Source organism: Phyllobates terribilis, unplaced genomic scaffold, assembly GCF_046119375.1.
Source record: "Phyllobates terribilis strain yellow unplaced genomic scaffold, ASM4611937v1 Scaffold_2__4_contigs__length_985480577, whole genome shotgun sequence".
NCBI classification, from domain to species: domain Eukaryota; kingdom Metazoa; phylum Chordata; class Amphibia; order Anura; family Dendrobatidae; genus Phyllobates; species Phyllobates terribilis.
Window position 1 is genome coordinate 451,238,469 of NW_027362762.1, and position 23,401 is coordinate 451,261,869.

General features: G+C 46.5%; 1 protein-coding gene across 4 annotated transcripts in view; it reads right to left on the reverse strand.

Moving 5' to 3' along the window:
* Nucleotides 1-23,401, reverse strand: part of DHX40 (DEAH-box helicase 40) — a 141,296-nt gene that overhangs the window by 57,756 nt on the left and 60,139 nt on the right. For all 4 annotated transcript variants that reach the window (XM_073665596.1, XM_073665597.1, XM_073665598.1 and 1 more), the window contains 2 exons: nucleotides 21,228-21,308; nucleotides 20,471-20,628 (listed from right to left, as the gene is read on the reverse strand). In XM_073665596.1, the coding sequence (XP_073521697.1) occupies nucleotides 20,471-20,628; nucleotides 21,228-21,308 (239 nt within the window). The remainder of the gene's footprint in view (nucleotides 1-20,470; nucleotides 20,629-21,227; nucleotides 21,309-23,401) is intronic.

The following is a 23,401-nucleotide window of genomic DNA, read 5'->3' on the forward strand; positions in this document are numbered from 1 at the left end:
GGTCACAGGGAGGTGTCACCCCTCTGTGACCCCCTGTGGTGCGTGCTCTGCTCCAGCCATGTCTGATTGGTGCAATCCGTGTCACCAATCAGATGGCTGGGGCACAACATGCACCACAGGGGGTCACAGAGGGGTGACACCTCCCTGTGACCGCCTGGTCACCTGTATTCAGGTACTCTGATTGGAGCGATCGATGTCATCAATGATTGCTCCAATCAGATTACCTCCACCTGCCACCACCCCATCATCACCCTGTGACCGCCCTGCAGACCCTCACATTTGGTGAGGATTTCTACAGAGCGATCACATCTGATGTGTCTGTGCTGGGCCTTGTAGTGCCACAGAATATTCTCACTGTTCCAGTCGCTGCTGCTGCCGCTGCTCCTGGATCTTCTGTTCCAGCGTCCTGGATCTTCTGCTCCAGCTCATGGATCTTCTGCTCCTGACCTGCTGTGGTTCCTGCTCCAGAGCCTGCTGCTGATCCTGCAGAGAAGACTTTGGTAAGTCTGTTCTCCCCTCATCCACCCCAATCCCCCCTCCCCCCTCTTTTTACCCCCCCTTACCTTTTTTTTCTACGTACCCTGCAGCGGTCTCCAGCTCTGGTCCGAGTCTCCAGCTCCACTCCCGGTCACCAGCGCCGGGCTCCTGGTCACCAGCGCCGGGCTCCTGGTCACCAGCGCCGGGCTCCTGGTCACCAGCGCCGGGCTCCTGGTCACCAGCGCCGGGCTCCTGGTCTCCTGCGCCGGGCTCCTGGTCTCCTGCGCCAGGCTCCTGGTCTCCTGCGCCAGGCTCCTGGTCTCCTGCGCCAGGCTCCTGGTCTCCTGCACCGGGCTCCTGGTCTCCTGCTCCTGGTCTCCTGCTCCGGGTTCCTGGTCTCCTGCTCTGGGTCTTCTGTTCCAGTCCTGCTGACCCTTTGGTAAGTCCATCTCTGATCTCCCCTCATCCACCCCAATCCCCCTCTTCCCCCTCTTCCCACTCCCCTGTCTTTTTACCCCTCTTCCCACCCCAGTGTCCCTGTTAATTCTTTTGCTTCTGTTCTCCAGCTCCAGTACCGGTCTCCTGCACCGGGCTCCTGGTCTCCTGCACCGGGCTCCTGGTCTCCTGCACCGGGCTCCTGGTCTCCTGCACCGGGCTCCTGGTCTCCTGCACCGGGCTCCTGGTCTCCTGCACCGGGCTCCTGGTCTCCTGCACCGGGCTCCTGGTCTCCTGCACCGGGCTCCTGGTCTCCTGCACCGGGCTCCTGGTCTCCTGCACCGGGCTCCTGGTCTCCTGCACCGGGCTCCTGGTCTCCTGCACCGGGCTCCTGGTCTCCTGCACCGGGCTCCTGGTCTCCTGCACCGGGCTCCTGGTCTCCTGCTCCGGGTCTTCTGTTCCAGTCCTGCTGACCCTTTGGTAAGTCCATCTCTGATCTCCCCTCATCCACCCCAATCCCCCTCTTCCCCCTTTTCCCACTCCCCTGTCTTTTTACTCCTCTTCCCACTCCCCTGTCTTTTAACCCCCCTTCCCACCCCAGTGTCCCTGTTAGTTCTTTTGCTTATGATCTCCAGCTCCAGTACCGGTCTCCTGCACCGGGCTCCTGGTCTCCTGCACCGGGCTCCTGGTCTCCTGCACCGGGCTCCTGGTCTCCTGCACCGGGCTCCTGGTCTCCTGCACCGGGCTCCTGGTCTCCTGCACCGGGCTCCTGGTCTCCTGCACCGGGCTCCTGGTCTCCTGCACCGGGCTCCTGGTCTCCTGCACCGGGCTCCTGGTCTCCTGCACCGGGCTCCTGGTCTCCTGCACCGGGCTCCTGGTCTCCTGCACCGGGCTCCTGGTCTCCTGCACCGGGCTCCTGGTCTCCTGCACCGGGCTCCCGGGCTCCTGCTCTGGGTCTTCTGTTCCAGTCCTGCTGACCCTTTGGTAAGTCCATCTCTGATCTCCCCTCATCCACCCCAATCCCCCTCTTCCCACTCTCCTGTCTTTTTACCCCTCTTCCCACTCCCCTGTCTTTTTACCCCCCTTCCCATCCCAATCCGCCTCACCCCAGTGTCCCTGTTAATTCTTTTGTTTCTGATCTCCAGCTCCAGTACCAGTCTCCTGCTCCGTGCTCCTGGTCTCCTGCTCCGAGCTCCCGTCTTCCTGCTCCGGGCTCCCGTCTTCCTGCTCCGGGCTCCCGGTCTCCTGCTCCGGGCCCCCGGTCTCCTGCTCCGGGCTCCCGGTCTCCTGCTCCGGGCCCCCGGTCTCCTGCTCCGGGCTCCCTGTCACCAGCGCCGGTCTCCTGCTCCGGGCTCCCGGTCTCCTGCTCCGGGCTCCCGGTCACCAGCGCTGGTCTCCTGCTCCGGGCCCCCGGTCTCCTGCTCCGGGCTCCCGGTCACCAGCGCCGGTCTCCTGCTCCGGGCTCCCGGTCTCCTGCTCCGGGCTCCCGGTCTCCTGCTCCGGGCCCCCGGTCTCCTGCTCCGGGCCCCCGGTCTCCTGCTCCGGGCCCCCGGTCTCCTGCTCCGGGCTCCCGGTCTCCTGCTCCGGGCTCCCGGTCTCCTGCTCCGGGCTCCCGGTCTCCTGCTCCGGGCTCCCGGTCTCCTGCTCCGGGCTCCCGGTCTCCTGCTCCGGGCTCCTGCTACGGGCTCCCGGTCCTGAAAGAACAGAGAGGACTTTGGTAAGTAATCTGATCTCCCCTCATCCAACCCAATTCCCCTCTTCCCACTCCCCACACATTTGTGCGCACATCCAGCAGCCGCCGAGTATTGATCGGTGGCATAGTTCACCAATCCACACTCGTGCTCACTGTTTGCACCACATACAGTATTTCCTTTTTCCACACACTCTAAATAAAGTACTGACACACACACACTCTCAAAGAATTGACACACACGCAGCACATACATAACAAACAATGTCCAGCTCATCCCAAACTCATTATTCAGCGGAGGAGGCATACGCTATTCTTGCCTCCGACACTGACAGTGAGGGTGAGGATCCCACATTTCTTTGTTTTTCCGACTCCTCGTCGTCTTCCTCCTTCTCTTCTTCCTCCTCTTCCTCAGGTTCTGCTGGCCCGCCCCGCCGTCGTCGCAGGAGAGATGTTCCAGCGCCCCCCACTACTGAGCCTATATGGACTTCGCCCCCCGAAAATTATGAGCCGCTGATTCCTGATTTCGTAGCGGAATCAGGAATCAAGTTTGACACCACCGGCCTCACAGAAATAGACTTTTTCAAAGTCTTTTTCTCTGAGGATTTTATAAACCTCATGGTGGGCCAAACTAATTTATATGCTCATCAATTTTTAGAACAAAACCCCTCTTCATCATTTTCTAACTGGTCTCCTGTAGACGCAGTAGAAATGATGAAGTTTTGGGGCCTGGTCCTTCTTATGGGGATCTTGAAGAAGCCCGAGCTTCGGCAATACTGGAGTGTTGACGTTTTGTATAACACTCCAGTGTTCCGAATGGTCATGCCCCGGACACGTTTTCAGGCCATCTACAAGTTCTTGCATTACCAAGATAATGCAAGGTGTCCTGCACGCGATGACCCGAACTTTGATCGTCTTTTCAAAGTTCGGCCGGTCATCGAACACTTCAACAACAAGTTTGGTGAAGTGTACGTGCCCCAAAGGGACATTTGTGTGGATGAGTCCTTAATTTCTTTTAAGGGGCGGCTTGGATTCCGGCAGTACCTGCCCAGTAAGAGGGCAAGGTACGGGATCAAGCTGTATAAACTTTGTGAGAGTACCTCAGGATACACTCACAAGTTTAGAGTTTATGAAGGGAAGGACTCCCGGATTGAACCCCCTGAATGCCCCCCTGTTCTGGGAGTGAGTGGGAAAATTGTGTGGGACTTGGTGCACCCACTGCTTGATAAAGGTTATCACCTCTACGTGGATAACTTTTATACAAGTATCCCGCTCTTCCAGTCCCTCTCTGCGCGACGTACCGCAGCCTGCGGTATTGTCCGCAAAATTCAGAAAGGCCTCCCAAAGACGCTAATTGGGCAGCTGCTCAAGAGGGGTGAGAGCAGAGCCCAATGTAGCGACCACCTGTTGATGGTCAAGTACAAGGACAAAAGGGATGTCCTTTTCTTGACCACCATACATGGTGATGGCAGCACACTCAGCACTGTACGAGGTTCCACTACACAGGTCGTCAAACCAGACTGTGTAGTGGGGTACAACAAGTACATGGGGGGAGTTGATCTCTCTGATCAAGTCCTCCAGCCATACAGTGCTTTGAGAAAGTCCAGAGTGTGGTACAAGAAGCTGGCCGTGCACATTGTACAGATGGCAATGCACAATGCTTTCCTTCTGTCACAATGTGCAGGCCAGACTTCTGCGTCGTACCTTCAGTTTCAGGAAACAGTTATCAAGGCCCTGATATTTGGCAGCGGTGACAGAGAGGGCCCCAGTACTTCTGGAATTGAAGGACCAAGAATTGTACCAGGCCAGCATTTCCCAGGGCAGATCCCTCACAGCGGAAAAAAAGGAAAGTCACAAAAGAGGTGCCGAGTGTGTTATAAAAGTGGAATACGCAAGGACACCATTTATCAATGTGACACCTGCCCTGACAAACCTGGCCTGTGTATGAAAGACTGCTTCAAAAGGTACCATACTTCGATGGACTATTGAATTAATTTCTGAAGTATAACAACCTGACGAACACTGCACAGCTGACGTAGTGTTCGTCAGGTTGTTATACATCAGTTGTGTAGTGTTCGTCAGATTGTCCTACACAACTGATGTATAACACTACATTACAAAATTCAAAAATCAACTAACACTACCAAAAAGGGGGCACTTGTTAGGCATTTCACTGTTTAGGCACATCAAGGGCTCTGAGAACATGACATGACGCCCGCAGACCATTCCATCAAAGTCTGCGTTCAAAAGCGTCACTCCTTCCCTTCCGAGCCCTTACATGCGCCCAAACAGTAGTTTTTTTCCAACACATGGGGTATATGAGTACTCAGGAGAAATTGCACAACAACTTATGGGGTGCAATTTCTCCTAGTACCCTTGTGAAAATATTTTTTTTTGCATTTTTGTGGAAAAAATGTTTTTTTTTTATTTTCACAAGTCAACATTATGATTTTCTGAGAGGCACCTGGGGGTTCAATGGGCTCACCACACATCTATATAAGTTCCCTGGGGGGTCTAGTTTCCAAAATGGGGTCACTTGTGGGGGAGCTCCAATGTTTAGACACACAGGGGCTCTTGAAACGCAACATGGTGTCCTCTAACAAATTGGAACCATGTCGCGTTTGGAGACATCCTGTGTGTCTAAACATTGGAGCTCCCCCACAAGTGACCCCATTTTGGAAACTAGACCCCCCAAGGCACCTATCTAGATGCATAGTGAGCACTTGGAACCCCCAGGTGCTTCACAAATTGATCCATAAAATTGAAAAAGTGTTTTTTTTTCACTTATTCAATTTTACGAATCAATTTGTGAAGCACCTGGGGGTTCCAAGTGCTCATTATGCATCTAGATAGGTGCCTTGGGGGGTCTAGTTTCCAAAATGCGGTCACTTGTGGGGGAGCTCCAATGTTTGGGCAAACAGGGACTCTTCAAATGCAACATGGTATCCGCTAACAAATTGTCGGCTCAAATTGTTAGCGGATACCATGTTGCATTTGAAGAGACCCTGTGTGCCCAAACATTGGAGCTCCCCCACAAGTGACCCCATTTTGGAAACTAGACCCCCCAAGGCACCTATCTAGATGCATAGTGAGCACTTGGAACCCCCAGGTGCTTCACAAATTGATTCGTAACAATGAAAAAGTGAAAAAAAAAACACTTTTTCATTTTTATGAATCAATTTGTGAAGCACCTGAGGGTTCCAAGTGCTCACTATGCATCTAGATAGGTGCCTTGGGTGGTCTAGTTTCCAAAATGGGGTCACTTGTGGGGGAGCTCCAATATTTGGGCACACAGCGGCTCTCTAAATGCAACATGGTGTCCGCTAACAAATTTAACGCAAAATTGGCTCAAATTGTTAGCGACACCATGTTGCGTTTGGAGAGCCGCTGTGTGCCCAAACATTGGAGCTCCCCCACAAGTGACCCCATTTTGGAAACTAGACCCCCCAAGGCACCTATCTAGATGCATTGTGAGCACTTGGAACCCTCAGGTGCTTCACAAATTGATTTATAAAAATGAAAAAGTGTTTTTTTTTTCACTTTTTCATTGTTACGAATCAATTTGTGAAGCACCTGGGGGTTCCAAGTGCTCACTATGCATCTAGATAGGTGCCTTGGGGGGTCTAGTTTCCAAAATGGGGTCACTTGTGGGGGAGCTCCAATGTTTGGGCACACAGCGGCTCTCCAAACGCAACATGGTGTCGCTAACAATTTGAGCCAATTTTGCGTTAAATTTGTTAGCGGACACCATGTTGCATTTAGAGAGCCGCTGTGTGCCCAAATATTGGAGCTCCCCCACAAGTGACCCCATTTTGGAAACTAGACCACCCAAGGCACCTATCTAGATGCATAGTGAGCACTTGGAACCCTCAGGTGCTTCACAAATTGATTCATAAAAATGAAAAAGTGTTTTTTTTTTCACTTTTTCATTGTTACGAATCAATTTGTGAAGCACCTGGGGGTTCCAAGTGCTCACTATGCATCTAGATAGGTGCCTTGGGGGGTCTAGCTTCCAAAATGGGGTCACTTGTGGGGGAGCTCCAATGTTTGGGCACACAGCGGCTCTCCAAACGCAACATGGTGTCGCTAACAATTTGAGCCAATTTTGCGTTAAATTTGTTAGCGGACACCATGTTGCATTTAGAGAGCCGCTGTGTGCCCAAATATTGGAGCTCCCCCACAAGTGACCCCATTTTGGAAACTAGACCACCCAAGGCACCTATCTAGATGCATAGTGAGCACTTGGAACCCTCAGGTGCTTCACAAATTGATTCATAAAAATGAAAAAGTGTTTTTTTTTCACTTTTTCATGGTTACGAATCAATTTGTGAAGCACCTGGGGGTTCCAAGTGCTCACTATGCATCTAGATAGGTGCCTTGGGGGGTCTAGTTTCCAAAATGGGGTCACTTGTGGGGGAGCTCCAAAGTTTGGGCACACATGGGCTCTCCAAACACAACATGGCGTCCGCTAATTATTCAAGCAAATTTTACAATCAAAAAGTCAAATGGCGCTCCTTCCCTTCCGAGCCCTGCCGTGCGCCCAAACAGTGTTTTTTCCCCAAATATTGGGTATCTGCGTGCCCAGGGGAAATTGCACAACAAATTTTGGGGTCCATTTTTTCTTGTTACCCCTGTGAAAATAAAAAAAATTGGGTCTAAAGTAACATTTTTGTGAAAAAAGTTAAATGTTCATTTTTTTCTTCCACATTCAAAAAATTCCTGTGAAGCACCTGAAGGGTTAATAAAGTTCTTGAATGTGGTTTTGAGCACCTTGAGGGGTGCAGTTTTTAGAATGGTGTCACTTTTGGGTATTTTCTGTCATAAAGACCTCTCAAAGTGACTTCAAATGTGATGTGGTCCCTAAAAAAATGTTTTTGTAAATTTTGTTGGAAAAATGAGAAATCGCTGGTCAACTTTTAACCCTTATAGCTCCCTAACAAAAAAAAATTTTGGTTCCAAAATTGTGCTGATGTAAAGTAGACATGTGGGAAATGTTATTTATTAACTCTTTTGTGTGACATATCGCTCTGATTTCAGGGCTTAAAAATTCAAATTTTTAAAATTGCAAAATTTTCAAAATTTTCGCCAAATTTCCGTTTTTTCACAAATAAACGCAAGTGATATCGAAGAAATTTTTCCACAATCATGAAGTACAATATGTCACGAAAAAACAATCTCAGAATCAGGGGGATCCGTTGAAGCGTTCCAGAGTAATTACCTCATAAAGTGACAGTGGTCAGAATTGTAAAAATTGGCCCGGTCATTAACGTGCAAACCACCCGCGGGGCTTAAGGGGTTAAAGGTGTGTATTTTAAGGAAATTATTCAGGGATTTCAGATTTATAATTGTCCTGATACTTCCATCCGGTTTCGGAATCAAGAAGAGCGGGGAGTAGAAACAAAGACCCTTTTCAGCTTCCGGAACCTCAATCAGGACGTGCTTTCTTATTAGGGTTTGTACTTCCGAAACGAGGGCAGCCTGGCGTTCTGGGGAAGAACTGGAGGGAACAACCATGAACCTTTTGTGAGGCAATGCTTTAAATTGAAACTTAAGACCATACTTAATCAGGCTCAAAATCCAATTACTATGAGAAATGTGTTCCCAAGCTGGGACAAAAAATGACAATCTCCCTCCCACCTGGGCTGATTGTGTATCCCCTGGCTTCTGCTCAATTTTTGGAGACGGACCAAAGAGTAGACCTCTACCTTTTCGACCTCTTTCATCAGACTTGTCTTGTTCCCTGAAATATCTCTTCCGGAAAAATTTCCTCTTCCGGAACGATCTCTTAAAGGAGGGTAGAGGAACTGATGGAAACCCCTTCTTAGGGTCCCCCGCTTTCTCCAATAAGTCGTCCATGGTCTGACCAAAGAGGTATTCCCCTTCACAATGGAATTGTACACAATCTGGACTTAGTCTGTAAATCCCCTGGCCAGCTTTTAATCCACAAGGCTCACCTAGCCGCATTTGACAGTGCTGCTGACTTTGCTGCCAATCTCACAGAGTCCACAGATGCATCAGCAAGAAAAGCTGCCGCCCCCTGAACCAGTGGAAGGGAAGAAATAATGTCTTTCCTAGAAGTCCCATCCTTCAACTGACTGTCTAGCTGTTCAAGCCACACCATCAGGGCTCTGGACGTACAGGTAGCTGCTACTGTTGGTCTCAGTGCTCCCGCAGCTGTCTCCCATGCCCCTTTCAGGAAAGCATCAGCCCGTCTGTCTAGGGGGTCTCTCAATGCACCCATATCATCGAACGGGAGGGAAGTTCTTTTCGCTGCTTTAGTAACAGCAACATCCAGCTTGGGTGCTTTTAACCAGGAGGAACACATAGCATCCTCAAACGGATATTTCCTTTTAAAGGATGGAGGAACACTACCCTTCTTGTCAGGCTTTCTCCACTCCTTATCAATGAGGTCTTTCACCCTTGAATTTACTGGAAAGACCCTTCTCTTCTTTAGCCCCAGACCACCAAACATAACATCCTCAGCTGACTTCTCTACCCTCGAGTCCACTATCCCCATTGTAGATCGGACGGCTTTTACTAGGGCATCGACCTCCTTCAGGGGGAAGCACTGTCTGTCTGGCTCACTATCAGAGGAAGAGAAGGCGGAGGAGGAAGCGACCGATAGCTCAGAGTCTGAACCCGGCTGGGTTTCTTGAGGAATATGCCCAGACTCTAAACCTTGCAATGCTTTGCCTATTTCTTCCCTTATTAAAGTTCTTAGGCCTAGGGAAAAATCTGGGGTCTCCTCCGATATCATTTTGCTGATACAAAGCTGACAACCTTTTGCTATAAGAATCAGGGAGTGGACAGCTGCATAAGGCACACTCTCTGTGCTTGGACTTCGAGGAACATTTCTTGCTCTAAAAGAAAGTCATAGATAGAAAAAAGGAGGAAACTTAGTAGAACTTTCACGAAGATTCCACTCACCCCACAGAACCTTCGGTACCGTAGAAGCAGAAGAATCCAGCATGCATGGCGAGGAATCACGCCGCACTGGACCGTCCTTCCTGCTCTTAGTGGTAGCTCTTCTAGTTGCACGACCAGACCCTAGCCGGGAATGACGCTGCGCCACTAGTTGTGAGGGCTCCCCAGAGGGCTGCTCCTGCAGCAGATGTTGTTGCCTAGGTGACAGCTCCTGTGAATCTTCCATAGCTTACAATGTAAGAATGGGCTGGGAAGCACCTCTGTATGTTACCAGACCCTTTATATACTGGCCATACCGGTACCATGTGTGGGTGTGTGTTTCCTTTTTTTTTTTTTTTTTTTACCCAGGAGGGCGTTACCTGCTCCTTGGTCTTCCTCCCCAGGTCCAGGTGGGATCCAGGTGGGCTACTCGCCGCCAGGTCCTCAATCCCCCGGCGTTCAGCTGCTCGCGCCAAAAAATTCAAACGAGCCCCGCCCCTTCCGGTGACGTCACAGGGCTTCCTGCCCGGCGCACCGGAAGTCGCGTCAGAAGGTCGCGCCCGTCACGTGCGCCGCCGGCGCGACCTGGATCTCCTGCAAGCGGTAGCGAGGGGGGGGGGGGGGGGAGCCCGCTAGCGGCCCCACACCTGGCGGACATCTACCTCCCGTGAGGCGATGTCGCGCCTGCCGCAACGCTCACGGAGGCGCCCCCATGAGCCCTGCTGTGGCGTCTCCAGAGGACCGGCTCCAACCACCTGCTGTGGCCCTCTCTGGGACAGGAGTCCATCTTCTGCAGGTAAGCCTGCAAGGTCCCCCATCATGGACAGGAAACCTAAACTGAGGCGGAAAGAGAGGGCCGCCCTTTTTAACCTGTAGGTTTCCTGTCCTTGATGGGCGGATCCTCGCTCTCACGTGGTGCTGTCATGGACGACCGAATAAAAAACAGCAATTCAGTAATTGTTGGTTGTATTTTATGCTGTTCGCTAAGTGGTAAAAGTAATAAGGCAGCTTTATTCTTCGGGTCAGTACGATTACAGCGATACCACATTTATATCATAGTTTCTTATTGAGTAAAAGCGGCAAAGTGTAAATATTTTTTAATAGAAAAAAAATAATTGTTTTGCAACACTGTATTCTGAGAGCTATACCTTTGTTTTTTCTCCGCTGACGGAGCTGTATGGGGTCTTGATTTTTGTGAGATAGGTTGAGGTTGAGGTTTACAGCAAAAACATTTTTATTTACACTTGAGTTTTTGAACACTGTTTATTCGACGATATGGGGAAGAAGCATAGTTTTTTGCCAGGTTTATTTATTTTTTTTTTTTACAGTGTTCACTGAAGGGATTAACTAGTTTGACAGTTTTTTTTAGAATAGGTCATTCTGGACGGGGCGATACCAAATGTGTGTACTTATTTTCTTCTTTTTACATAAATATATAGTTATGGGTATAATATTTTTTTTTCATGTTTTTATTTTCTTGTGATTTTTTTTTTTTTAAATATAAACTTTTTTACTTAGTAGCTCTATGGGATTTTAACTTTCATTATTCTAATCGCTGGTATAATACATTGCAATGCACTATACATATCAATATTACCCTGGTCTAAGCAAGCCACCGATCCCTGGCAGACCCACAGGTCGTCATTACGACCTTGGGTTGCAATGACTACCACATTGGATCCTCAAGATCACGTTGCAGGGGCGCCAACCGGAAGGGAAAGGGAGCCCCCTCCTTCTCTCTCAGCCTCCTAAATGCTGCGATCGATATTTATCGCGGCAAGAAGGCACGATTTAAATATGAGAGACCTGGAGCAGTTTGCAAAAGAAGAGTGGTCCAAAATTCCAGTTGAGAGACGTAAGAAGCTGGTTGATAGTTATAAGAAGCAATTGATTATAGTTATTTATTCCAAAGGGTGCACAACCAAATATTAAGTTGAGAGTGCCAACAATTTTGTCCAGTCCATTTTTGAGGTTTAGTGTAAAATTATGCCCAATTTGACTTTTTTCTCTGTGTTGTTTTGTTATACACATCTTTATTTCCTTTGTGTGTATTGGAACATGTGTAACTGCAATAATTTTCTAGGAGAAACACTTAATTTTCTGGAACAATTTCAAGGATGCCAATGCTCCCGGCCATGACTGTATGTGCAAGTACATTCCCGATCCAAGCAGATTATATGTAGAGTTACAGACGATCTTTCACTGGATTTATTTAATTTAAAATTTGCACGCCCTTCAATTGGTGCTGTTCCATTAATTCTGGAACAGTTTTTCTTTTATTTTTTCTGTGCCACTCCACTCCAAGGTTTCCCCCAAACCCCTGCAATAAAGAATATCCAACGTGCAATTTTTTTTTTCAACAAACTGGGCATATGCAACAAAACTTCTCGGTGCGCGTAGCCTTTTTCTCTTCTATGATGTTGCCCAATCAAAACAAGACCATGTCATAGAGGGGAATAAGAAAAGACACACAGAGAAGATTACAGCTGGATCCTGGGTCCTCCTGGGATGATATTCGTCTCACATGAACACCCAGCGAGCTCCGCAGTCTCCGCATCCCTTCCTGCTACTGTAGCGCTGGAGAACAGGAGAGTAGTACCCATCGCCTGAAATTCAGTCGTACAGCTCTCCATAGCTGCAATAGCAGGAAGAAAAGCTGTGACAGCCGAGTTCTCAGTGTGTTTATGGGAACAAGCTGCAGGTGTGACCTTCTCTGTGTGCATTTGTTTTTCACCCTCTATGATGTGGTAATGTTTTTGATAAGCCAGCATCATAGAGGAGAAAAAGCAAAAGCACACAAAAAAGCAGATATTCTGTGGTATGCGTCCAGTTGGGTAAAGAGAAAATTTGCATTTGAGGGTCATGACTTTGGAGAGAGGGGCATAAAAAAGAAATACAGTTCCAAAAAAAATACAGTGAAAGGTTCCTTTTAAATAAGTAAATGACAAATTGTACAAAATCAGGTAGTGAGTATCTACCCAGTGTAATGTATTGTAGAGCTACTGGTGTAAAAAGGTACATTTTAACTCATGTCTAACTGCTAAGAAATTAACTTTAGTTACTATATCACTTGTTTAACAGATACTTTTGTGCCATACAGAACAAAAGGCAAAGGTCTTCATTTTATGGTAAACATTTAAAGGGGTATTCCCAGAATTGAAAGTTATCCACTATCCATAAGATAATTTACTGATCACAAGGGGTCCCACCACTGAGATCCCCAGCAATCCAGCCTGTCCTCCGTTCTACTTGACTGCCAGAGGAAGCAGAATATAGGGCCTGGCAGTTCTTTCAGCAGCAGTTTCTGCTATTTCTACGAATCTTGAGCCTCTCATCATATGGATAGGGAAAAAACGTTAAATTCTGGAAATATGTCTTTAATGTCGTCTGGACATTTACATACATTAATCTGATACATCATTTTATAACAGAATGATGTCACATAGGTTGGGGCTACACAGCTTGTGGCATGACAGAAATTCTCCCGACTTGTTTGCACAACTTTTCTGTGACTAGCTGTCACATGACTATTTTAGTGCTTGGAGTTTGCCGTTTAAAAAACAGCTAAATCGCAGGCAACTTCCAGATGCATGCAACTTGCATTGAAGTGTATGGCAAAATAGTCGCATGTGACTAACAACCAGCGACGAAAAATGAAACACATTAGAAACCATTTGTGGCTCTGTATCAGAGTCGTGGTAGACCACAATGCGACATCATGGGAAATCATTACATGCAATGTTGTAATGAGACACTGCGTTCTCACTGTCGCATGAAACATGTCACTGTGAAGTCCTTGCTTAAAATATTATTGTTGCTTCTCATATAAAAGTTAATTGTTTCCTTTAACCTGTAACCTAAGAATACATCCCCACAGTGCACAGTTCAGAAAATCTGCTGCATATTACAATAGCAGTGATTTTCAGAAGTCTCAAGCACATACTGCACAGATTATTCTTGTTCGGGACTTTTGTATTTTTATCTTATCTTATGGGGCTAATAACTTACAGGCAGGTAGTTGGGACCCTTTGAAGAGCAGTGAGGCGCGAAATGGCCATTGTCTATTCACTCCAGTTTTTATATTGAGGTTTCAATAAACACGAATTTTAAAAGGACCGTGAGTGCCACCTTTTCCTTCTTCAATTTACACTAGTTGCCTGTTCTGCCCAGTGCCTATCTCTGCCAGCTCAGAATGGTTACGGACCATACCTGATGGTGATTTTATGGCTTCTGTTGACGTCAGCTTCTTCTCTTCCGCTCTGCTCTGTTGATGGGTCATCTCTGGAGATAAGTTTTTTGTCAGCCAGCTCCGCGCTGCCTAACTGCGGGCTCATAATCCATATGGCATCGGCAGTCACGCTCCATCAACAGAGCAGACGAAGAGGAAGAGCTGCTCTGCTGACATGAGGTCAAATGAAGCAGTAGAATCGCCAGCAAGAGCGGTTTGTGATCGCTCTGATTTGGCAGAGATCGGCGCCAGGCAGAACAGCCAGGTAATTAGCAACTACCTGCCTGTAAGTTCTTAGCCTCGTCAGAAAAAAAGGCTCGTATAACACCTTTAAGATCTTCATTACCATAGACTATTAGGGATCCTAAAGCGAATCTCTTCACTACTATAGAACATCAGAAATATTGACATTAACCCCATCACTGCCTTAGATGTAGCTAAATATTACAGCCCTGCGCGATACTTATTTGATGCTGTCCTGCACCCCGGGTTCACGTCTGTTCAACTCACGTCAGAGGTATATGTCAGTCCTCAGTAGCATTTCCTGACACATATGACTTATACCTCTGATGTTAGGTTTTTACATATGCCGTTGTATCGGCCTTTGCTCCGTGGAATAGTGCAATCTACTACGTTATCCCATACAAAGAAAAAAATATATGCTGAGTGTATATACAAAAACGTAAATAGACAATCAACTCCTCAATGCATGTCAAAAGGTCACTTTTAGTATAGATTGAGTCAATGGGGCTCTATGGAAGCGTTTAACATAACAAAAACGTGGTGTTCAGACGTTATGTCCACATCTGCCTCCCTCAGTGGCGACAAAAGCTTTGAAGGAACACTGGTCACTATATAATCACTTATACTACTACATAGCCCGTTCCAGGACGGTGACTGTAATAGAAAATGCATCCACTTAAGGGCACAGTTCTTGTCTCAGGACAACATATATATAATATATACATACATGATCTCAAAATTATTTGTGGAATTTGGAATAATAGTTGTAATGCAAAGGTATGAGCTATTTTGAATACACAAAATACCCAGGATAAACCAGCGTGGAGATCCCTTTTCGTGTTGCCCCACTGGTGATTGGCTGGCCACACTTTGGTGAAGCAGGAGCGGCTGAGCGTAGGTTAGTGTAGCAGGAGCCGCTCTTTGCCGCACTGTTGCGTGCAGGGCACAGTGGAGCGAGTTTGAATAGGACGGCTTCTTTCTAACCTCCCATTTGTTACCGCGTGTAACATACCTGGCGGCGTCCTTGCATGGTGGTCCATCTCCCACTGTGCAAGAGCGCGCACTTGATCTCCAGTCCAGAATGTCTCTCTGGCTTCCCTCCATGCTGTCTGTTTGTGTCTGTTTCTGCTGCTTAAGGGCGGCGCCCGATCACTTCCTGCTTTTTGTACCTGCTGTGGGTCACACCCCTTGTGCGTCCTCAGCCTATTGCTGTCTGTCACCTGGTATATAGCTCAGCTGCTTCATTCAATCCCTGCCTGAGCATAGTGTTTCATTCAGTGTGTGCTTGCACTCTGAAGGTGCCAGGTCCCGTTCTGTGTTCTCTTGTCTGCCTATCTGAACACGCTCCTAGCCTGTTCCTCCCGCCTTCTAGGGGCCGATTACCTAGACCCGCTCCTGTATCTTGTCTGTCCTGTCAGAACACGCTCCTAGCCTGTTCCTCCCGCCTTCTAGGGACCGATTACCTAGACCCGCTCCTGTATCTTGTCTGTCCTGTCTGAACACGCTCCTTGCCTGTTCGTCCCGCCTCTCTGGGGGCAGTATTCCCAGACCCGCTCCTGTATCCCGCTGCAGTGTCGGTCTCCTCCGTACACTCAGTTCCAGTCTGAACTCTCTCCTATCCTTTACCTGTTTTGCCTCTATGTCCGTTCCCTTCCTTTTTCTGCAGAGTCTGAACTCGTACCTAACTCCTGCTTGTTGTCTCTGTACTCCCATTTGTGAGTTTGTGGTCCACTCGCTACTTCACTGCAAGTACCCTGTGGGTATCTGGCTCTGCCTTTCTCTTCCTGTCTGTTCCGTGTGAACAGAGCCCTGTCCCCCCTGCTCCGACTCCTTTGCTCACCGCTCCGGCGGTTCTAGCCTGCTCTGGCTCCTTTGCTCACCGCTCCGGCGGTTCTAGCCTGCTCTGACTCCTTTGCTCACCGCTCCGGCGGTTCTAGCCTGCTCTGACTCCTTTGCTCACCGCTCCGTCGGTTCTAGCCTGCTCTGACTCCTTTGCTCACCGCTCCGGCGGTTCTAGCCTGCTCTGACTCCTTTGCTCACCGCTCCGGCGGTTCTAGCCTGCTCTGGCTCCTTTTGCTCGCTGCTCCGGCAGCCTTGCTCCGCTCTGACCCTTTTGCTCACTGCTCCGGCAGTCTCGCTCCGCTCTTATCCTTTTGCTCACTGCTCCGGCAGTCTTGCTCACTGCTCCAGGCGGCCTCGTCCTGCTTTACTCTTGCTCACTGCTCCGGCAGTCTCGCTCAGCTCTGACCCTTTGCTCACCGCTCCTGGCGGCCTTGTCCTGCTCTACTCTTGCTCACCGCTCCAGGCGGCCTCGTCCTGCCCTGCTCTCGCTCACCTCTCTGGGCGGCCTCACTCTGCTGTGTTTGTCCGCCACATCTGTGGTTCTGTTCCTGAGTCCCAGTGTGTACTGGGTCCTATCCCGCCAGTGTCCCTACCTGCTAGTGCCTCCCTGTCTGCACTCTAGCCGTGCTTGCCTGTACACCCCTGCCTGCATACCCGCCTGCCTGCATCCCAGTTGAGCCTGCCTATACCCACCAGTCTGTGTGCCAGCCTCCCAGTCTGTTCCTGTATTCCCCTGTGTGGGTCAACAGCCGTGTCCGGGGTCTGTCCTGGAGTAGCACCTGGTCCCTCTGCTCGGTTCCTCCTTGGTGCACTGGCGTCGTATGCCGTCGTGCGACCCTGGTCGGATCGGGTGAATACCTAGTTACGCCCCTCCAGGCATTCACTCTCCGGCACGGTCCAGTGGAATCACTACAATCACACGCACACGCCGCTCAGCCCGGGCGTGTGCATTACACCGCGCACATTACGCTGTACAGCACTACGTCGATATGGGCACTGACTGTGAGTGTAGCAAAGCCGTACAGCACTACACTGGTGAGTGGGTGCAGTGGCATGTATACAGCACCCCTTGGTGGCACATGGAGTGTCTACTGTTCTGTAGTATGTGCTTCCATGCAGAGGCCTTATTATTGACTGAATTGTATTAGTATATGCATAAGTATCATGGTTATCGAGAGGCAAGTTATTAAATGTAAATATTCACTACCTGACATTTCCTTTTTATATAAACGGTATTGATAAAAATAACAATACAATTTTATTTCACTGTTCCAACCTTCTGATAATTTATCAGTGGGCTGATTAATTGCAACATAAAAAATCAGCTTAATAGGTGGCTAATGTGGAAGTGTAAGGGTTCATATGCTTCCATTGTAGTTAGCTTGTAATCAAATCCATTAAAATGTGTGGTCAAAACCCACAGAAATAAAAAAGGGGTTGTCCGGAATAAATTTGTATCTTCACATAGACTTGCAGACACAGAAAATAAACATATACTCACCTTGCTCAGGTCCAGTGCTACCTCTCCGCCGCTGCTACAGTCTTTCTTTCTTGACTACAGCCAATCACTGGGTTCAGAGATGAAAAATTATAGGAAAAGGCTGTTTGTAATTAATGGCATTACAGTGGTGCAACCAATTCTTTAAAGATGGCAGACAGCACAAGATACTGAGCCCAGGGATTGGCTGCAGGTAGCATGTGCGCTGTAGTAGCCTTGTCAACTCTGCTGGCTGGAAATAAAGACTAGAACAGCGGTGGATAGGCAGTGCTTGACCTGGGGAGGGCACGTATTGGTATGTCTGTTATTTTCTATGTCAGTATAAACATGCAAAAAAAAGAAAAAAAATTAACAGAAAACCCCTTTAACAAGCATGTCAATTTATGCAATGATATATTTCTGCACAGTGTGGATGAGATTAATATCTCACCCACTTTGCCACTGCAGTGGACAGAAAATCCACAGCTTTTCCACTATGTGGAATGTACCCTAATGGTTTCCGGTCAGTATTCCATTATATTAGAAGGCATGAATAGTGCATTCTGTAAGATTACTATTGCTATAAAAATAATGTAAATGGGCAGTATAAACGCAGAGGTTCCAGCACAAAACTGAGCAGAGCCCAAGTCTGTCTGTTCTTAGAGTAAATGAAAGCCATATTTTAGCCTATATGGTACATCATGATATTTTTTTTTTAATTTTTGATAAAATGGGGCCAATTCATCAAAGCTCTCATAAATGTTTTGAAAAGTTGCAATTTTTTTTGCGCATAGGTGGATTTGCGCAAAAAGTCTGCGGCTTTCGAAGCATTCTCGCCACTTTAGATCAACTGTGCCAAAATGGTTAAATCTGAGGACGAGCTGGGCAGTACAGGGCAAGGTCACACCCACCTGTCAGATACATAAAAAGTGGCAGCATTATTTTAGCAACCAATTCTATTCCAGTCGCTGACTGGAGCAGCATTGCTGGTGCGGCACGCAGATGCGCATGCCACTCAGAAGAGGTGCAAAATTCATTAATTAGTGTATGTCTCTTACTGAATTCTGCGCGTCTTCTACTCCATCAAGACTGGAATAGTGGGAGTGTGCGCTACGCCAATATTGATGAATTAGCCCCATAAAGTATACAGCATAACCATTAGCCTACATTTCTGTTATGCCACTGTCTATATTCAGCAGATAAGCAAATTTCCTAATTTAATTCTGTTGACTTAGATGCCATGTAATGTACTGTGTTTTTCCCCATTTCTTATACCTACATGATCCCCCTTTGAGAGGGAGGTTTAGACCATGTTTTTTGATGGACCACAACTACAGGGGACTGTCAGCAAATCATTAATTACAATCAGCTTCCCATGACTCCAACGTATGGGTACATTGCACTGTTCATCTGTGTTTTGCTTTGAGGTGGTGGATTTTTTTGGGGGGGCGTGGGGAAGGCAGATGATTTGCACAGAAGATTTATGTTTGCATTTGTTACCAGGAAAAAGTTATAAAAATTGTACTTGATAAAAAAAATAGGACTCATAATTAAAGTGGTATTGTAGGTGTGTGCCAAGAGTGAAAAATGTATATTAGACCAGTGTCCTCACCCGGAAATTCTAATGAATAAAACATACATTTGGAAGATCAATTTAACTTAAATTTAGGGAGTAACTTCATCTAAAATTGATGTACAATAAAAAAAATTATATTGTGGTACCTTCTTAGCCAGAAAAATCGATGTAAATACTTCTTTTATGCCCAAAAATGACAAAAGTATACTAGGAGTTATCCCTTTATTGGCTAACCCAAAAAATTATATTTGCAAGCTTTCATAGCAGAGAGGCTCCTTTTTCGGGCAGGTTTACAAATCAGATCTCATACTTTACACAGACAAGGAGCAAAATCCCAAAACACTGTCTGAAAACAGTTTCTGGTTTGGCTTTTATCCTAAGTCATGTGGAAAGGCTCGTTAAATGGTCGATATTGACTTGTAGGATTGCTACTTCCAATAGGTGGCGCTAGAGTTCAAGTTCTCTTCCTTCCTGAAGAGGCAATTTGCATATAGAATACTTTTGTCATTTTTGGGCATAAAAGTATTTCCATTCATCTAAAACAGAAATTTACGTTAAACTCCACCAATAAGAAGGACATAACTTGAAACACGCAGATGTCAGTTTTCCACTGATATATTGACATGTATATTGCATGTTCTGTTGGTTTTCCAACAGCTAAAGGTGCTGTCCACTAATCAGACAACTCCTTCTCAATCCAAATGTTTGCACCCAGTAAAATAATAACATTTTTATTCACCCCGGCGCCAGTGCTGTTATGGTGGTGTCGGCACTGACTCTCCCAACGATCATGGGGCATTCTTATGTTACGTGATCCCTCTGGCCAGTCAGCGGCCGCTTCACTGTCCCCTGCCTGCTGCTCACTTACCTCCTCCGGATGTATGGGATACGTCCGAAGGTACACAGGGATCTCGTAACAAAACAACGTTAGCCAATCACCAGGAGAGCCAGTGCAGACCACTCCGGAACAGTGCCAGCACCAGAGGAAACTATATTGTACTGGTGGCAAACTTACGGATTGAGGATAGGTTTTTCAAGCAGTGGACAACCCCTTTAAAGGAAACTTGTCAGATCAGGCTTCCCCATCTAAGTAAAGGCAGAGAAGGCTAGGGGTTATGTAATTATCATCCATATCATGTCTGTGTCATAGGAAGCACTCGGTTGAAAAGAGGAAACAACATTATAATCGCACTATGCCACACTCTGTTCCAGTCATCAGGGAGAGGTGCAGCACTGAGCGGTCATGGCTGTTCTCCAATCATGGACAGTGTTCAGTTGATTGACATCCCGTTCAGCCTACGAATCTGCTCAACAGTGAAAGCTCAGTGCTGCGCCTCGCCCAGATGACTGAACAGATCGTGGGACATTGAGATTATAATGTGGATTTTCTTCTTTCACCACTGAGTACTACCTATGACACTGACATGATCTGGATGCAAATTATAACCCCCAGCCTGCTATGACTTTACTTAGAAAGGGAAACATGACCTGACAGGTTCCCTTCAGTGTCAGACTTTACTAAGCAGAGCACAGTTATTGCTAAACAACTGCACCCCAAATGATGATGGGAATATTTTGGGAGTAATCCCTACAAGATACCTGATTGTATAAACACATGTTCCACAGATAACATGGCTGCCACAGGAAGAAGAACATCCTCACACCCAAGAGAGGTTGCTTTAATAAGAGCACAGGCCAAATTTGGAGACAATGGAAATTCAATGATGAAACGTCCAAGATCTGTAACATTGCCGCTCCTTTAGAAGTTAAAGAGAAAAAGAAAAATGTGGTCAGTTCTGACAGATTGCCACATGAGAATGAGAAAATAAAAAATAACACTTCAATGGGAAATAAATGTACTGAGAACCCTGTCAGGTATGTTGGGCTTGTCTCTGTGTCACACCATTCGTTAAGAACATTTACGCAGCTTCAAGATATGAAATCAAGAACAAATGGTATAAATACAACATCTGCAGGAAACAAAGAAAGCATTTAAACTGTATGAGACATGGCAGGCTGGAATGCTAACAATACACGTTAATAATCCTATAGATTGAGCGAGTATGTTCTGTCCGAGTATGCTCAGGCCGAGCTCTGAGTATTTATAGCTGCTCGGTGATAAGGTTGAATCGCTCCCGTGTGCATGATTTGCAACTGTTTGACAGCTTTATTACATGTGAGGAATGTGTAAGAAGTAGACATTCCACACATGTAATAAAGCTGTCAAACAGACGCAAATCATGGACACGGGAGCGATTCAGACATATCACCCAGCAGCTGTAAATACTCGGAGCTCGGCCAGAGCATACTCGGACAGAACATACTCGCTCAACCCTAGTTAGAACGTTTATATTACCTGTCAATTGCACTGCATTGATAAAGCTTCCTAAGTGCTTCTAAAATAAATCTCTCTTCAGGTGGATCCAAGTAGGGGAACCTGTGGATAACATCAGACGTCAATAATGAAAATCAGATACTATGGCCCTGCTTCATTAAGACTGGCTTTGTGCACGCCAGTCTTCTCTCCGATCTCTTCCAGGTCTTCAGCTCCATGTAAGAGGAAGAGAAAATATATATCCTGCTAAATGAAGACAAAAGCACAGTGGACATAGCAGCTCAATAGGTGAATGCGTGCCATAGACTGCAGGGGAACATGATTACATATGGACTTGTATGTCCCCTCCCTGAATGTCCATTTTACATCATTCCCCAGAGCAGGGCTGTGGAGTCATGGAGTCGGTGCCCATTTTGGTGGAGTTGGTATAAAATGGACCGACTCCTAAAATATATAATAAATTGGGTACAGTAGTTCAATGCAGTTTGTGGGGAATATTTTTTCATAAGAATTTGGGAAAGTTATGAAATGTCCTATAAATGTCTGTCCTATTCCTGATCTAAGGGTGTAGACTTTTAGCTGAGATGAATCTGTGCTACAGTAAATTTATCACTTAAACATGAGCCACGTATGAGGGAGTCAGAGTCGGAGTCGGAGGAAATTGAGGAGTCGGAGGTTTGGCTTACCGACTCCACAGCCCTGCCCCAGAGTCCCTATCTTTATTCCCTACACTTGTTTTGGCAATGCTAATGTATATTTGGTTGTGCCAATAAAGCTCAATTGAATTTGAATTGAAAGAGAAAAAGAGAGAAAAAAAGAACGAAGGGGAGAGAGAGAGCGCGAGAGAGTGAGGGAGAAAAAAAAAAAGAGTAGGGAGAGAAAGAAAGAGAAATAGAGAAAGAGTGATAGAGAGAGAGAAAAGGAAAGAAAGGAAGAAAGAAAGAAAGAAAGAAAGAAAGAAAGAAAGAAAGAAAGAAAGAAAAAAAGAAAAAAAAGAAAGAAAAAAACCTACAAAACAATGCGAATGGCGTTTTTTTCAAAATCACCAGAATATGAAATTCAAAACAAAGAAGTGCATGAAGTGATTGGAACCACCAACATGAGGCCCACATTAATTTTCTATACTTTGTCTCCAGCAGAGGGAGCATACAGAAACTACATTTCAGTTCAATGAATCAGGCACTCTGTAAACCAGTAATGAAGTTTACAGATTCTCTATATATCACTGATCATTTTAAAGGCAGCATGATGGTAGGGGTTGAGACCCTGATTCCAGTGAGGTGTCATTTGCTGAGCTGCATGCTGTCATTTTGATATAAATCTTATTTTTCCTGTTGCAGATTTAGCAGTTCTCAGAAATCTGCTAATCAATAGTAAGGGCGGGGTCAGACGGAGTAGTTGACTAGGAGGCACAAGACTGAGTCCCGTAGTGATTATCTCCTGCTGATAAAACACTAATTTTATTGAAACCGCAACACCCAGCCTAGTAAGTCACACACTGATAGAATCGGGCTCTCAGCCCCTACATAATGCTGCTCTCATATTACTTTGTAAAAGTTGCCGACAGATTTCCTTTAACAAAATCCAGTATCTGGAAATCATTCCTAATGCTTGAGTTTGCAGAACTGCAGGTGTACAGTTTGAGCATTTATTAATTCATGCTCAATTGCAATGCCAAAACTGGGGTTATAAAATGTAAGAAAACAAGAATGTAATGATTTGGAAATCTCTTATAGCAATATTTTATTCACAACAGAACATCAAAAGTTTAACGTTGTACATTTTTCCATATCATTAAAAGAAAAACTCCTTTAGAAATTGATGGCAGGAAAACCTCTTAAAAAAAGTTGGGACAGCGTTAACAAAAGTCTGGAAACTTGACTGTATATAAAAAGAACATGTTGGAGAGGCAGAGTCTCTCAAAAGCAAAGATGGTTAAAAGGTTCACTTGTCAACAACCAAGTCTAAAAATTGTTGAACAATTTCAGTAAAATTTTCCTTAATGTAAAATTGCAAAGACTTTGAATATTCCTCAATCTTCAGTACATAATATCATAAAAAGATTCAGAGTCTGGAGAAATCCATGTGTACAAGGAACAAAGCCAACAATCTATACTAGGTGCTCGTGATCTATGGTCCCTCAGGCGGCACTGCATTAAAAACAGGGTATGATTCGGTCATAAAAATCACTGCAT